Below are 15068 nucleotides of genomic sequence, written 5' to 3'. Positions count from 1 at the left end.
TTCATTATAACTTTTTAAATCATAACATAAATCACATTCTCTTACCAGAATCCCTGTGACATCCATAAAAGACTTCTAATTGTTTCAGTGGAGAACCACCCCTGTGCTCGCGTACCAGCCAAAACCCCCGAGATCGAAACGCCCCAGTCCTCTGCAAGCCCAGTATTCAATTTTGAGTTTTTCCATCAACACTTTGGGAAGCTCTGGGAAGGACAAAGCCTCTAAACATAGAGGCTATTATACTGTGCATAATAAGGACCCTCATTTGTATACCGTCAGTCACTACGGATAAGGTCTTTTGTTTACGGACCTTCACATAAACATTAAGAAACATAAAGCACATTCTTCATTGTTATCCCTAAAAATTTAAGTAGCAAGCAGGCTCCTGGAATGTTACCCTACTGGCTGGTAAAATGAAGGAGAAATAACTTAAGCCTTGGTTTTGCCAAACCCATGGTGCCCTAAAAGGCAGTTCATCTGCATAAGCAATAGTAGAAAATACTACTTAGTGATTATGGACATTATTATGGACAAATGACATCCACCCAGAATAGAACGGGAACACAGTTCCAGGCCTGAAATGGGGCTTTGCACTTCACCGTGTCCTGGCCTTACTATAGGGTTTGGGGCAGACATAGTATAAAACAAAATAGAAATATTTTCTATAAATGCTCACAGTCATATTCTGTAAACACAAGTCATAGCAAATTTAATAGTGACAGAGTCAATACAGATTAGGAATGTTCAGCATTCTTAAACACCATATACATTACGAATATATATACTGTGTATTTTCCACTGATTCCATTCTTAGGCTCACCGTATTAACACAATCGTAACATGTTTTATTAATTTATATGAAAAATACTTCACTAAGAAAGTAGACAAACTGCACAGAAATAGTACAAGTGTCATGTGCATAGCAATATCGTTTAAAGCATTCACATATGGCTTTGTTTAAATGAACCTATTGGGGAAATGGCCCTATATGGACCCATGGTTACACAGTTGACATAATGTAAACTGCTTCACATCTTTTAGGCACTTGCTAACAATAGTGTTCAATCCCTGAAAAACAAAATCAAGAGCTAATAAGTGAAAATAACAAAAACCCCAGGATAACAGCTGTGTGTAGTTGAAAAAAAAATTTAAAATTGATTTTAGTAGTGCATGCACAGAACTGAAAAATAGGTGGGGGGATAATTTCTGTGCAAGAAATATACCAAATAACTGAAAAGTATAAAAATATTTACATGTTTAGGTTTTAAATACGTACAGAACAAAAGCCCTGAAGACTCATTCTATAGAATAAAAATATAGGACATGATAGCAGTAACAAAAAATAATATATATTTTTATGGAATTGTATTTGCAGTTAGTTACAAGTTATCTAAACCACAAAGCTCCTTGATCTATCTCCAAGCTTGACAGCAACAGAGAATCTGCTCCTCCTTTTAAAATATAAGCACTCTGCATCATTTTTAAACACTTCAGTTACAATACTGAAATACAAACCAAAATGACTTGTGTATCCTAATTCAATTGATTCTCTTTTAAAAAAACTGTGACTTAAGTTTCATTTTCTTAACTGGTCATCATTACATTAATAAATTCCAATCTCGAGTAGCCTCCATCAGATGCCTCTGTCCATGTCCTACCCAATTATCCTGATTGTCAAATATTCTACCACAAAACCAGCAGCTAAACTTAGCTTTCAAGGTATTATCAGAGGTAGTTTTCACAATCTGGTAATTGTTTTTGCTAGTCTTCTTCAGTGTCAATTTTAAGACAAATCTTTCTTTTACAGGGCTAATAGGTTTTATTGTTCTGTTCCTCTTTTGAGAAAGACCACCAGGAGTTACGTCCAAATGACTGCAAAAGGCTGGCTGCAGAAGCGCTTCAATAGTTCTTTTTGACAATGAAACCTTAAGAACATGTCCCTTAAATTTAGCAATGGTTTTCATTACATTTACAACTTCTGGGACATCTGCATCGGGATGGTTAAGCACAACAACTGGCTGATTTCTCCGGGGGCATTTTACAAGCTGTTTAGAGTTAAAAGGGAGTAATTTCAAAGTCCTCACAGTTTCTTTTGATGCCCTTGGTTTGTAAGGGCCACCTGATTCACTATCGACTTTAGCCTTTTCCTTACACTTTCTGTGCAACATTACTTTCTTTCTTGGAGGTTCTGGGCAATTATCCTTACTTTTCCGTTTGAAATTCTTGTTTCTTTGCACACCCCCAGTTTCTGAACTTTTAGACCCAGTTCGTTTTGAACGAAGTTTTACTTTTGCGGTTTTGTTTTGGGTGCTCCATGTGGACTTCTGACTACCCAAGTTATTCCTGCTCTTAGCAGTTATTACTTGTGTACTCTCAATAGAACCTTTCTGCAACTGTGTCCCTGCAGACTTAGTAGAATGAACAGGTTCTACAGGAGGAACACAACACGCTGGATTAGAGCTTGCCAAAGAGGCATTTGCTGGCATTAACCTACCTGGTAAGATTAAGGCATCGTTAGAAATAAGATTAGTTTGTTTCCGTGCTAGTGCAGGAGTAAGAGACTGCAAGTTATCCAACGGTAGCGAGGGCACTGAGTTGCTTACTGACTGAGTGGCATCAGCCAGCGGATCTGAAGTCTTCGTTTTCAGCAAAAGCTTTTGTTGCATGGCTCCAGTTTTCTTTGGTTGACAATTTTGATAATAAGCATTATCCTGAAAAACATTATGTTCATGAACTACAGGCTTGTTTGGTGTCATACATTTCAGAAAAACTGCCTGCTGTCCATCAGGCAAAAGTGCATAAACATGTTGTTTCTGCCTTATTTCCTGTTGGTTTACTGACTCCAAGGAACCACAGACAGCATCCTGATGCTCTGGTAACACCTTCACAGAAGACATTCCTTTCACAGATGACTCCAATGAGTTTGTAATTACAAGAGACCCTTTGAATGGTACACTGTTCAATGAGTTATTTGCTGTACCACATGCTCTCCTATTACAGGAACTTCTTACACTTCTGAAACTGTCATTTTTCCCCTCCACTTTTGAAGCTGGTATGGTTATTTCACCGTATTCCCTGGATGCAACCCTCCCTAAAACCTGAGAACTATCACTAGGGACATTTGCAACTGTTCCAATTGCCCCATTAAAAGTCAAAATCATTCCAGGTCCTTTATTTAAAACAAAAGATGCAGGTACACCTTTAGTTACGTGCCCATCTGACAAACTGGTTGACGGAAAAGACTTTCCTGAAACCACCTGCAGTCCAGGCTGGTTAGTAAGGTGCAAAGGAACAAAAAATCCTGATGGAGGGGACTGAACTAAAAGGGGTTTCTTCTGTTCCTGAAGAACTGGCAAAAAGCTGCTAGGATTTTGGGTTGTAGACAGCATTTTATCTTTTACTAACTGCTGTGTTATGATGGCATCTGTATGATTTTTTAGCAACGTACCAACACCTGGAGTTCGGGATAATTTATCCATTCCCTGTGAATCAAATGACCTTCTGGGTGTCTGTCTCTCTGTCCCACAATGCGTACCTTCATTTGTGCTACATCTTGTGTTCAACTCTTTCTTATATAAATAAAAGTCTACATTAGTAGGAGGCCTCTGAAAATGACATGCAGTTGTCGAGCTTTTTAAATTTGTAAAAGCTTTATTCCCTGTCTCATGACCAGAAAGCAGCTTGTCAGAATGAAGTTTTACGCAGTTATTTGACTTGTTGTGGGATTCTTGCTGAGCAGTTGCTTTCACTTTTAACACATCCTGCAGTAACTGGTTTATTTCAGGAGATAAATAATTAGCTGCCTGTTCACTCTGCAATGAGAAAACAGATGTAATTTTAGGCATTAAGACAGAGTTAACACAATCAGATGCATTTTCTTGGAATTTCTCAGCTACATTCTCAATGCCTTGATGTATGTTAGCGTCCCAATACTGCTGGCCATTACGGTGGTCCTCTATAAAACAGTCGCTGTCAACAATACGTTTAGATTGGCTTTTAAAAGACACAGAGTTATTCCTAGTGTTTATGTGTCCGTAAGTTTTATTAATATTTAATTGGGCTGATGCAACTTTCTCTGGTTTAAAGCCTTTTATCAACTCTGAATATGAAGATGCACATTCACTTCCACTGTTTTGAAAAGAAACTGTTTTGCTAGATATAAATTCTCTGTATCTGTCATCTGTTGACATCCAAATGCTACATGGATTATCCGAAGTGTTCATTTTGGAATAGTTGTGAAAAGACAACAACCCTTCATTAGAAGAATCCACTGAAGTTGAGTAATAGAGATTGTTAGTTCCATTACTATTATTCAGGCCACCATTTTGTGTTTTCAGTTCAGGTAAAAAGGGCATTTTCATAGGGTCATAGTGAAGCGTATTTCTAATAGCGGGTGGTAATACCTGAGGATGACTTGGAAGACTATAGCTTCCCCACGAGATATTATTTCTAGTTCCAACTTTTGTCACCTCATCACATGGAGGTACAGTTGAGCCCAACTTCATTGGCAAATAATTCAAACTTTTTCCTACAGCTACATTAGAAGGTGCTATAGTTTGAGAAACACTACCATACAATAAGGAGTTATTTTGCTTTTCCACTTTTGTTTTTCCTGAATGAGGAGCAGAACAAGAAAATGGAGGTGAGCTTAATGGGTGAACAGAATTGTTCTTTAAGGTTGACTGATCAGTTACATGTGGTATAGCACCTGAAGACAAGCCATATGGATCAGCACTCTGCAGCAAAGGAGTTGTAGAACCATCTTTAATAGGATCGGCTTTCTGACCCAACAAATGCAAGTTTTGCTTACTTGTAGGTAATAATTTTATAACAATATGTTGTTTTCCATCTACCATTTTAAAACCCATAAATTTAGCACTGTAATTTGGTGGAACTGATATTTTGTTGTTTTTGACCATCAACACCGTTGGCCCATGAACAGCATTTTTCAATAATCCCAGGCCATAACTTGTTCCATCATCTGCTTTACTGTATTGTGCAGTAGTAGCAGAGAGCATTCCACTCGTGAAATTATGCTTTTCCGTGTATATGATTTGATCTTTTTCCTCATTTGTTTCCACATCTCTCATACACTGGTTCAGCTCCTCAGATTTTGTTTGAATTTTATTCACACTTCTTAGCACTTGTGCTGGTTTTTCTCCAGTTTTGTCACTTCCATTGCTTACTTTTTTCCGTCTCCAGAGTGCTTTTTTCGATGCTCCCATTTTATACCTTTTTAACACAAGTTTCAGTGCTGCTGGAGTCTTCACTATTCTTTTTTCACATTTATCCTTTTCCAGTTTTTCTTTTGCATATAAGTGGTCTCTATGCAAAGCTATGAAGTGGTTTAAAAGATAATCTTTCCGTGATGTCCTGTAACTGCAATATTGACAACCAAAAGGTAACATACTGGTATGAACAAGAAGATGTTTCTGGAACTCCTCTTTTGTAAAGCTTACATGATGGCACTTTACACATTTATATGAAATTTCATTATGTCTGTGAATGTGCTGAACAAACGTGCCCACATCCTGGGTAGAAAACCCACATTTTTCACATTGGAAGTGACCATTTAGACAATGCTTTGATGTGAAGTGTTTTGTCAAATCCAACAAAGTGTACATATGCTGATCATTACAGAGCTCACATTTTACTAAAGTGCTACGATGGGTGCGCCTATGCTGTTTAAATGACTGAAAGTCATTAGCTGAGAAGTTACACATCTCACAAGGATACAAAGGCAATTCGCCGTAGTGTAACAGCTGAAAATGTTTCTGTAGATCATTTGGGCTGTATCTAATGTTATCCTTGCACTTTGTACAAGTGAAATTCAGTATCTTCGCTGTAGTTTTCAACCCTTCAAGTTGCATTTCTGGTTTATTTTGCAAGTGGCTTCCCTCTGAACAATTGGGATTGCTTCTGTTTATTTTCTCTAGACTTAAGGACTTCCTTGCAGTTTGCTGTTTACACTGAAAGAGTTTTCTAAATCTATCAACTTCATGTTTCGTTAATACTTCATTTGGAATGTTCACCTTGGGTAAATTAATATTCACATTTTTTAGTTTGTAAGAGAGACTGACATCTAAAATTGCTGGTTGAGTCATCATACTTAAAGGATCATCCACCAGTGCTTTTTCCAAAGTAGAAAAACTCGTAGAAAAATTCTTCGCAGCATTGTGTTTTAACAAATTAATTTGCCTTTTTTCAGGAAAAAACTGTTCTTTTTCAGATGGCATGATTTTAGGTTTTCCTTTCTCTTTACGTGAATTCTTGAGACTAGTCTTCGTTCCTGCAGCAAACAAGACTGCAGCGCTGAATTATTCTCAAGGTTCTAGAACTTCCCCATTTTATCTCCTGAAATCAGAAAACAAGCAAAGCAAATACTACATTTAGAACTAATGCAATTAGAACACACATTAATAAATACATGCCAGTCTTGGAAGCTGTTGATTTTTACAATAGCATTTGAGAGAAAAAAGGATGAGGGAAAAAAAAAAAAAAGAGACATTACACTAATTTTGGTTGGTTGGTTGTGTTGGGGGGGGTTGTTTGTTGGTTGGTTTGTTGTTATTGTTGGGGGGAGGGGAAACCTTTACACAAAAATATACATAAATTTTGAAAAATAAGCTTTAAAGGACAACATCTACTGAAAGATGAAAACATTGAAATTCCATGCCATCAAATTTTGGTTTTCTCCCACCAGGGCAGTCTGCAAGTATGATAAATCCCAAGAGCTGCTTTTTTAAAATTAAGCCAGCATTTATTGCTTATTCAGGATTCCAAGCAAATATAAACACAGTACCTTCTCTGTGACACAGATCACTAACTGAACCTAGCTGAAGTACTAAAAACAAGTCAAATTCTGCAGGAGTTGATTTTTCATTACTCAAGTCTGTTACTGTATTAGTAGCTAACTGTTGTGCTTAAGAAAAAAAAAATTAAAAACTGACAAAGACCTACTTCACTAAAGGAGACATTACCTTTACCAATACCAAAAAACCCACCGCACATCTACAAAGAATTTTTCATGTGTCAGCTTGCAGTATCACACAAGTCTGAAACAGTCTGATAAAATCACACAATATCACACAAGTCTGAAACAGTTTGATAAAAGTTAACTTTGGTTTTCACCCTATGTTCCTGGGTATAAATTAATCTTCTCAGAACAAGAGCACAACTGACAATAGTACTCCTCCACGGATTAAGAGGCTCAAATAGGTATGGTCAGCATCATTGTCTCGCTAGACTTAATGTCAGTGTTTCCGTAACAGGCTGCACTGACAATTTATAGCAGCTCAAGTCTATGCTCAAACACCACTCCCATGTGTCAACATAAAATCAGCAGAAATTGAATAGCAGTGAAAAAAATTTGGATTTTGAGAAGTGACACTGAAAAGGAACAAGAACTGTTTCTTCACTAGTATATAATACTTTTTACTAAAAACTTTCTCCATAGCAGAAGTCATAGTATCACTTTCTTCTTTACTAGCAAAAGTCAGTAAAGTGTTAGCTGAAACCTGATCAGCAGCTCGCTCTCCACTATTCCCCTGCCCACCCTGAAGCAACACAGACCTGGAACTCATTAGATCATCCTATTTATTCACATTCAAACTGAAAGAATGATCACATCTCTCCCTCATTGTGATGAATTGCAAGAGCTGCTTCTAGAGCTTCAGGCCATCATAAGCATCACCACCAAGGTCTTCCAAATATTTTCTCATAGCCCTGTGAGGAGGAAGTATCTAGCATTAAACATGTAAATACCCAACAAAGAAAATGGATACTGAAAAGTTTTCAAGGCCATGTTCATGTATCACATAGCAAGAAAAGCAAAACTTTTTTTTTTTAAGCATATGCTTTACTGCATTCCTGTGGAAAAAGATAATAGCATTCCTGCACAATTCTGGAAAATAATAAGCAAAATAGACTTTGACATTTTACACAGACTCCAATATCAAATAAATCCAATTAATTGTGTCCTTTAGCTACAAGACCAGCAAGATTTCGACTATACATTTGACATTCAAAAAACAAAAAAAAACCCTAGAATCCACAGACACACACACACCCCTCCTTGAGAGTCTTCCCAAACTAAAACACTTTAGGTACAGGATTTTTATTTATTTTTTTTTTAAACTCAGTGATACATTTCCCATCTTCCATCCAGAATATTAATACATGGGATTACTCTACTTTGAACCTTGAGAAGAGAACAACTCATCTACATTACACTCCATTTTCACCAAGAGAGTGCTGTATTGTAATGCTTTCTCTTGTCAACAGCAAATCCTTTATTTGAACAGGAGCAAGCTGAACTCCCACATAAAGAATAAGTAACTAAAAATGACTTGGACTTGTTTGCTGAAGATCTTTCTTAATACACAGATGCAACACATGAAGATTACAGGTTGCATGATGCAATACATCATCCTGATGGCAGCTGCCTATCATTCAGATTAAAATGTTGTACTGTCAAATACTGAAACCTGAAACGTGTGCAACTAACACTATAAAAACCAGAAGTGGATGCAGTTTGCTGCAGAGAACAAACCTCAGGCTTCTTACATGGGGCCAATGTGGTCCTCAGTTGGGCAACATATCACTAACCGGATAAAACATTTATGTTTGGCAGAGTCTCAGCTGGGTATATTCAATCCTGATTTGATATCTCCTTTAACTAATTAACCACATAAATTACAATTTAACATTGTTATTAGTGCATAGCATGCAACTATAGACAAGCACCTGCAGCATGATAAATAAAAATATTTACTAGAAACAACCAACTAGTAAAAAAACAAAAACCTCCCAGGGATCTTTAAATTTACATTACCAATGAAGAAGTCAGACTTACACATTAAGAAAAGACTTGACTTCAAATCTTCAACAGCCTTTTTAACGTTTTCCCACACGGACAGAAGAGGTAAATATGTAAGATTCAGAAAAGGCCACAGTCAGGAAGAATAGTGAAAAAAGGTCTGGAAACAAAAAGAAATATATTTTAAAAGGTGTAAAAACAAGCATAACTGAAAAAAATAAGCTGAAAAGCACAAGTCTCACAATTTTACATTACATGCATTTTTAATACAATGAAGACAGAAAAACTGTAAATACATACCATCTTCTCTCCCAAAAAGCACCATCAAATACAACACAAATTATACATTAATGAGTGGGATTAAAAACTCCCTAGCAAACTCCTCCTAACAAGGCCTATTCTAACCTTAGCGTTGTCACTACTTCTCGGGCATTCGTAACTGGCAAGCGTAAACACACAGTAACTTGAAAACAAGACAGAAAGCAGTAACTGGTACCTCAGTTCATCAAATTTTAACTTGAACTGAAAAGAAACTTATTTTAAGTAAAAACTGTAATAAGTTCTATAGCAAACACCTAATTACAGTTTTTTCTAGAAAATTTTGCAGAAGCTGGAAGGCGTGGGGATGACTGTTACATTCACAGTATTTGAAACAAATAGGTAGATGATAAAGCAGATAGAATGAATACAAACCCCGAAAATACATAAACATGCACCGAAGTTAACCCTCATGAAATAGAAAACCACACAACATTCAGCACAAGCACAGGCTTGCTCTAAGCCTCAATATTCTTCCCTTCAAAATGCTGCAATACGTCAGTATTTTGGTTTTAAAAAGTACACAAGGAGAAAAAAAAGTTTTAGCTTTTACTCCTATCTGTCATTTCTCCCTAGATTAAAGTATGACACTCCTATATTAGGGACCTTTTACAGTTTTTTCCATTTAAAACAAAAAAAAAAAAAAGAAACTCAAAGCACATTTCCAGGCAGGTAGTATTTTTAAGATTTCTGTAAAAATTGTATACGCTCATTTAAATTTTACTGGGAAAACTCACTATGCTGAAGTATTTTCCATGCATCATACATGTGTCTGAAAATTTAGAGTAGTGCCTTCAGCTCTACAGAGATCTGGGCACACAACTAGATCCTCAGGCACCCACAGAGTTGGGTGGTCAGACAGAACCTGACACTGGAAAACGCTGCTTTTGTAAAATTAAATATAAAAGAAAAATAAAGTACTAAATCTCTCTCAAAACTAACAGAGACGCCCCACAGCAACCAGCAGCTCCTCGGGCTCCGGTGACACACAGCCACTGCCCACGCACCTGCAAACCACCACCTTCCCAGCCCACACCTGCCGTGTCGGGGGCGCTCCCCGTGTCCCGCCCGGGGCTCCCGGCCCCGCCGTTAACGGCAGCGGCTCCACCGGGAGCTTGACGGGGCTCGCTGCGGAGCAGGGCCAGGGCGCGGCCTGTCCCCTCGTCCCCGGGACGAGCAGGGACAGAACACGAAGCGGTGGCCGAGGCCGATCCGGTAGGGTTCGTAGGAACCCCCGGGGCTACCCCCACCTCAGAGCCGCAGCGCGGGCTCCACCGCAGCGGCAGCACCGGGCGCTCCCCGAAATTGGGGTGGGGGTGAGTAAGGACACCTCCCCTCCCCAGCTCCTCCTTGGCTGCCACCCATCTCCTCGGGCGGCCCCGGCGAGCAACGCTGCCCCCGCCCCGCCGGGCCGCCCGCCGCGGGGCGCCCACCCGGCCCCGGGGGGCTCCGCACTGCTCGCGACGCCTCGCCTGGCTCCGCGTAGCGCGGCGGAGGAATACGGCGCCACGGCAGGCCTCAGAGCCAGCCATGAAATATCCTCGCCCGCTCCCCGCCGCAGAGCGGCTCTGGCCGCCGGCCGCCCCGCCGCCAGCCCCGGCTGCCCCGCCAACTTCCCGCGGCCGGAGGGGGCGGGGGGCGCGGGACTATTTAACGGCTCAGCCCTACCACGGGGCGGCTTCCTGCCCCGCCGCCACTCGCACCTCCTGCCCGCTCCTGGCCGGCGCCAGTCCGCCGCATCCCGCACCCCCCCCCCTCCTCCGCCCAGCGCCCCTCGCGGAGTTACCTCGCCCCGCTCCATGGCCCAGCCAGTCGCTGTTGGCGGCCATAACAGTTTCCATCCGGGGACTGCGGGGATGCGAGCCCGGCCGTGGGGGCGGCCGCGGCGGAGGGATACGCTTTCACCTGAGGCGACCGACGGTAGCCGATGAGGCCCAGGGCGGGGGAGCGCTCAGGTTGTGAGGGGGAGCGGTGGCACCAACAGCCTCTGCTGCCTTCGTCCTCCTCCTGCTGTTCCTCTTCCTCGGATGTGGCCGCGGGGGTTGGGGGAGGGGGGGAGGGAAACACAATGCCGGGCCCTGGGCCGCCCGGCCGGGGGGGAGGCGAGGCCTTCCCCCACCCCTTCCACGGGGCCGCCGCGGCGTGGCGCCAGCCGAAGGCCTACTGCCGCGCGGTCCCAGAGGGCCTTGGCCACATGGCACGGCCGTTAGGTACAGCCTGGCCGCACAGCCCGGCATTACCTGAGGGTGCGTGCGGTGCAGAGACCATTAATGGCACTGGGCAAGGGAGGGGTGATGTGTAAAACACCCAGAAAGGTCACTGCCTAGGGTATTTGAGGTCCAACCTAGACAAAGAGTTGCTGAGCTGCGTAGATGCAGTATATAGGGGGAATCTGTAGAAAATGGCAGGAGTGAAAGCATTCAGAACGTTATACCTGGGTTAGATGAGTTGATGAGTTCTCATGTGCTCGAGGTAACACAAAAATCAAAGCTGAAAATCACTAGAAAATAAATGTTTGCTTTGTTAGAGACAATATTGTTGCTGCTTAGAAGAGGGATAAACCTGCTTGTTAGCAATAGCATGCTTTAAACATTTGTGCTAAGTTTCACTGTACACAGAAGATCCCCAAGTGTGAAGGCACATGTGAAGTAGGAAATTCAGATGAAGTGTGGCCCAAAAGTGACAAGCAACCATGGCAGAAATAGGCTCTAAAGATGAACTGGGACTGTACAGGTCAGTGGAAAGGAAAGCCTCTCTGCACTTACAAAATAGAATTCAAAAACCAAAAGCAGAGGAGAAATATTTAGGTTCCCAAAGGGAAAAGCTTAAACCAACTCATGAGCAATTTGGCTGAGCAATTCAGCTCAATTTTTCTCCAGAAGTCTTGTCATATCTTACTAGTTGCAACAAAATTTAAGACCATCACCTTTTACTCATGATTAAATTTGAGAACAAGGAGGAATGTTGTTCTCTTTGCATGTGTATGCGTGTAATAAGGATCCATTTAATAGTAACATTTTAATTCCTCTTTCAAACTGGTATCACTTATTTCCCTTGTGTCCTGGACTGTAAATGAAAATTAATAGAAGCCGTTTTGGCGTGTGGTTTTTTGGTCCTAAAGAATATTTTAGGAATAGAATTCTATCATTGATGGTTCTACTACTCCCAAATGAAACAATCTGTGCCAAACACAAGCAGAGAAATATACTGGTGATTTGCATTTAGATCTTCACCTTTTTCTGGCCCCTAAATAGTCAGAAATGGAGTTTGCAAATGTGTGCCTATAGTGTTTTGGAGGATCTGACCACTTAACTACAACTGAAGAAAACAAATGAGAAACAGCATCATTCTGGCTGCAGCTGTAAAGTCAGAAAAGATAAAAGATTTATCCATTAAAGTTGTCAGTCTAACAAGCAGCTACAGTATCTTATTTGTGTTAGAATGCTAGTATTTCTAATCTGAAATTAAAATCTAGATCCATTTATTGTCAGCTGTTCATCCCAACAAATTCGTGTGTAAAAATAGAAACAAATATTTTATCTGTAGAGTATCACTTCATAACTCGAATTTAGAACACATACGGATGTCAAGCGCAAGAGAGAAAAACAAAACTTGTGAGATAACACCAACAAGGGAAAGAAGAAAGGCTAACATCTAATTTATCATACACGTTGAGATTCTTTGCAACACAAGAGGAATAGAAAAAGATAACATCAAAACATGCTTGTAACAATAAACTTACATCGGGATTAAGATTTGTATAGGAATATATGGAGAAAAGAAAGGTGCCAATCAGATGAAAAATGAAAACATTGAGAAAACCCACCAAAAAAATTGACATATAATGGCTTCTTCCAAAATTAATGAAAGAACTCTTTACTCATGAGAGTCAGCATCCTCAAAAGTGCTCTCCAAAATGCCTGTCATTGTCCACCGCCTCCCGATTTTATAGGAACCCTCTATAAACTGTGACATGAGAGGCTGCCTCAAAGATCTTTTTCAATCCACGCGCTCACTGCTGAAGAGATGACCAATGAATGCAACAGCTACCATCCTACCACACTCAGAGTGGAAACTAAACCGAAAGCCATCAAAGAAACCCACGTGAGGCCAAAGTCTTCTAAAGTGTTTCAGAAGCGAGCGGAGAGAACTGGAGAGCCATGCATTTTCTGACTATCCTGATGCTGGCAGTTGACTCTCCTGTGGCATCAAGGCATGAATTGTGACAGTGTGCATGAATGCAAACACATATTTTTAAGTACTTTTATGTTAGCCTTAGAATATGATTTCTTTGAAGTAGCATCAGGCACTGTCCTATTTCAAGGATCAATGAATGCTGCGTGAGGACTAGAATATCTTTGTATTCTCTTTCTTGAGGACAGAGATCACACATGATGCATCTGGATAGGCATGATACGTTAAATTCCCACACTCTTAAAAAGCAGGGACTGAATCCACATAGTACTCCAGTCCTTCATTCTTTTTCAGAAGATAAATTGAATTTGGTCCACTTTACTATGTGAGATCCTGTAAAAAAGATGTTCAGCTGCAAGACAGTCTATGTTATGTAAAGCGTGAAATATCCCACAGAAGTTGTCACCAAAAAATGCTCTGACGTGCCATCAGGTTTTTTTCTGAGTATTGGCTGTTGTCTCCAGAAGCATATGCAAGCTGTGTAGTATTTTGGAAACCTTAAAGGTATTTGTACTGTCCCAGTGCACATTACATCACATTACTCTGTGCCTCTGAAATAGCAAACAATTACAGGACTTCCCATTACGTATGTCATTAGCATTAGTCTGTTACAAATTTGTAAGGCAATTAAGTGCAAATAAGAAGCTTTCATAATGCTTGTTTTTGTTATTGTTGCTATTAGTTCTGTATATGTGATTTTTTAAATTTGGAAATTCAATGTTTTCCTCAGATATATGGGTGTCTCACAAACAAAGGGTGTGCTGCATCCCTGGTTTCAATTAGATATCAAGCTTCTTTATGGATAGCATGATGGATTGGATCAATTTATTACTGTAATGCGCTGGACTGAAATTACTTACATCAGAACTGAATCCATACCAAATAATTGGGACTGACTTAAGGATTTCCTCAGAAATACTCTAGAAAAAAAGATAATTCAATTTTTAAAAGTCTATGCTGAGGCAAATACCAAGCATGGATCACTGAATGAAGCTGAGGAACTCTTCATTTTTTTAAAGAAAACCGCTTCTTTATAATATGTGAAGCTCATACATTTGAATCATTGAATTTGGTCACAGATGTGAAAGAGCTTCTTTTAGAGCTAGCAACAATAGTGAAGTGTTACTGCTAGTGTGGTCCATATTTGAATTACAAAGTGGAAATACCTGGCTAAAAGTGAAAACATCATTTCATTCAGATTTTCACATTTGTTGGTATGTGTGGGAAAATAGCCCAATCTCAAAAAGTTTTTGAACTATGATGATTTTTAGTCTCGGTTCTCTCACATTTTTTGTTCAATCTAACATGAATTTAAATTAGTTTCTTTTTCTGCAGATATTACCAATGCTGCTGCTGTTTTCATTTGAACTTTTATTGCCACAATTTTAACAATTGTTGTTTAGGTGGCTCTAAGACCAATTGGCACCATGAAACCCACAAAGAGAGCTAAATTACTGACTTCTTTCACTGTTACAGTGTCACTGTAGATGTGCAGGGAAACCCATAATGAGAATTCAGTGATATTCTGATATTAATAATGATACCATTAGGTGTCAACACTAATACTGCTATATTTATAAGATTATGTATTGTGAAAAAGAGGCCTTCCCATTATGCTTTCCTATTGTTTTAACCAGTGAAACAAAACCATAAAAGAACAGAGATAAAAAACCCGTAAGATCTTTGTTTGACCTCACTAACAGGTGAGGTGTAGGGACTGTAGGGAACCATACATTGC

General features: G+C 40.0%; 1 protein-coding gene across 1 annotated transcript; it reads right to left on the bottom strand.

Moving 5' to 3' along the window:
• Positions 1 to 691: 691 nt before the first annotated feature.
• ZNF518A (zinc finger protein 518A) lies at positions 692 to 11275 on the bottom strand. The gene is made up of 3 exons (XM_074159049.1): positions 10923 to 11275; positions 8855 to 8978; positions 692 to 6354 (listed from the first exon to the last, which is right to left on the bottom strand). Exon 3 carries the CDS (start codon positions 6234 to 6236, stop codon positions 1599 to 1601), a length of 4638 nt encoding a protein of 1545 aa, XP_074015150.1. The 5' UTR covers positions 6237 to 6354; positions 8855 to 8978; positions 10923 to 11275; the 3' UTR covers positions 692 to 1598.
• Between the last annotated feature and the right edge of the window lie 3793 nt (positions 11276 to 15068).

The sequence above is a fragment of the Numenius arquata genome, chromosome 15 (genome assembly GCF_964106895.1).
Source record: "Numenius arquata chromosome 15, bNumArq3.hap1.1, whole genome shotgun sequence".
NCBI classification, from domain to species: Eukaryota; Metazoa; Chordata; class Aves; order Charadriiformes; family Scolopacidae; genus Numenius; species Numenius arquata.
This window is presented reverse-complemented; position numbering and strand designations above follow the sequence as displayed.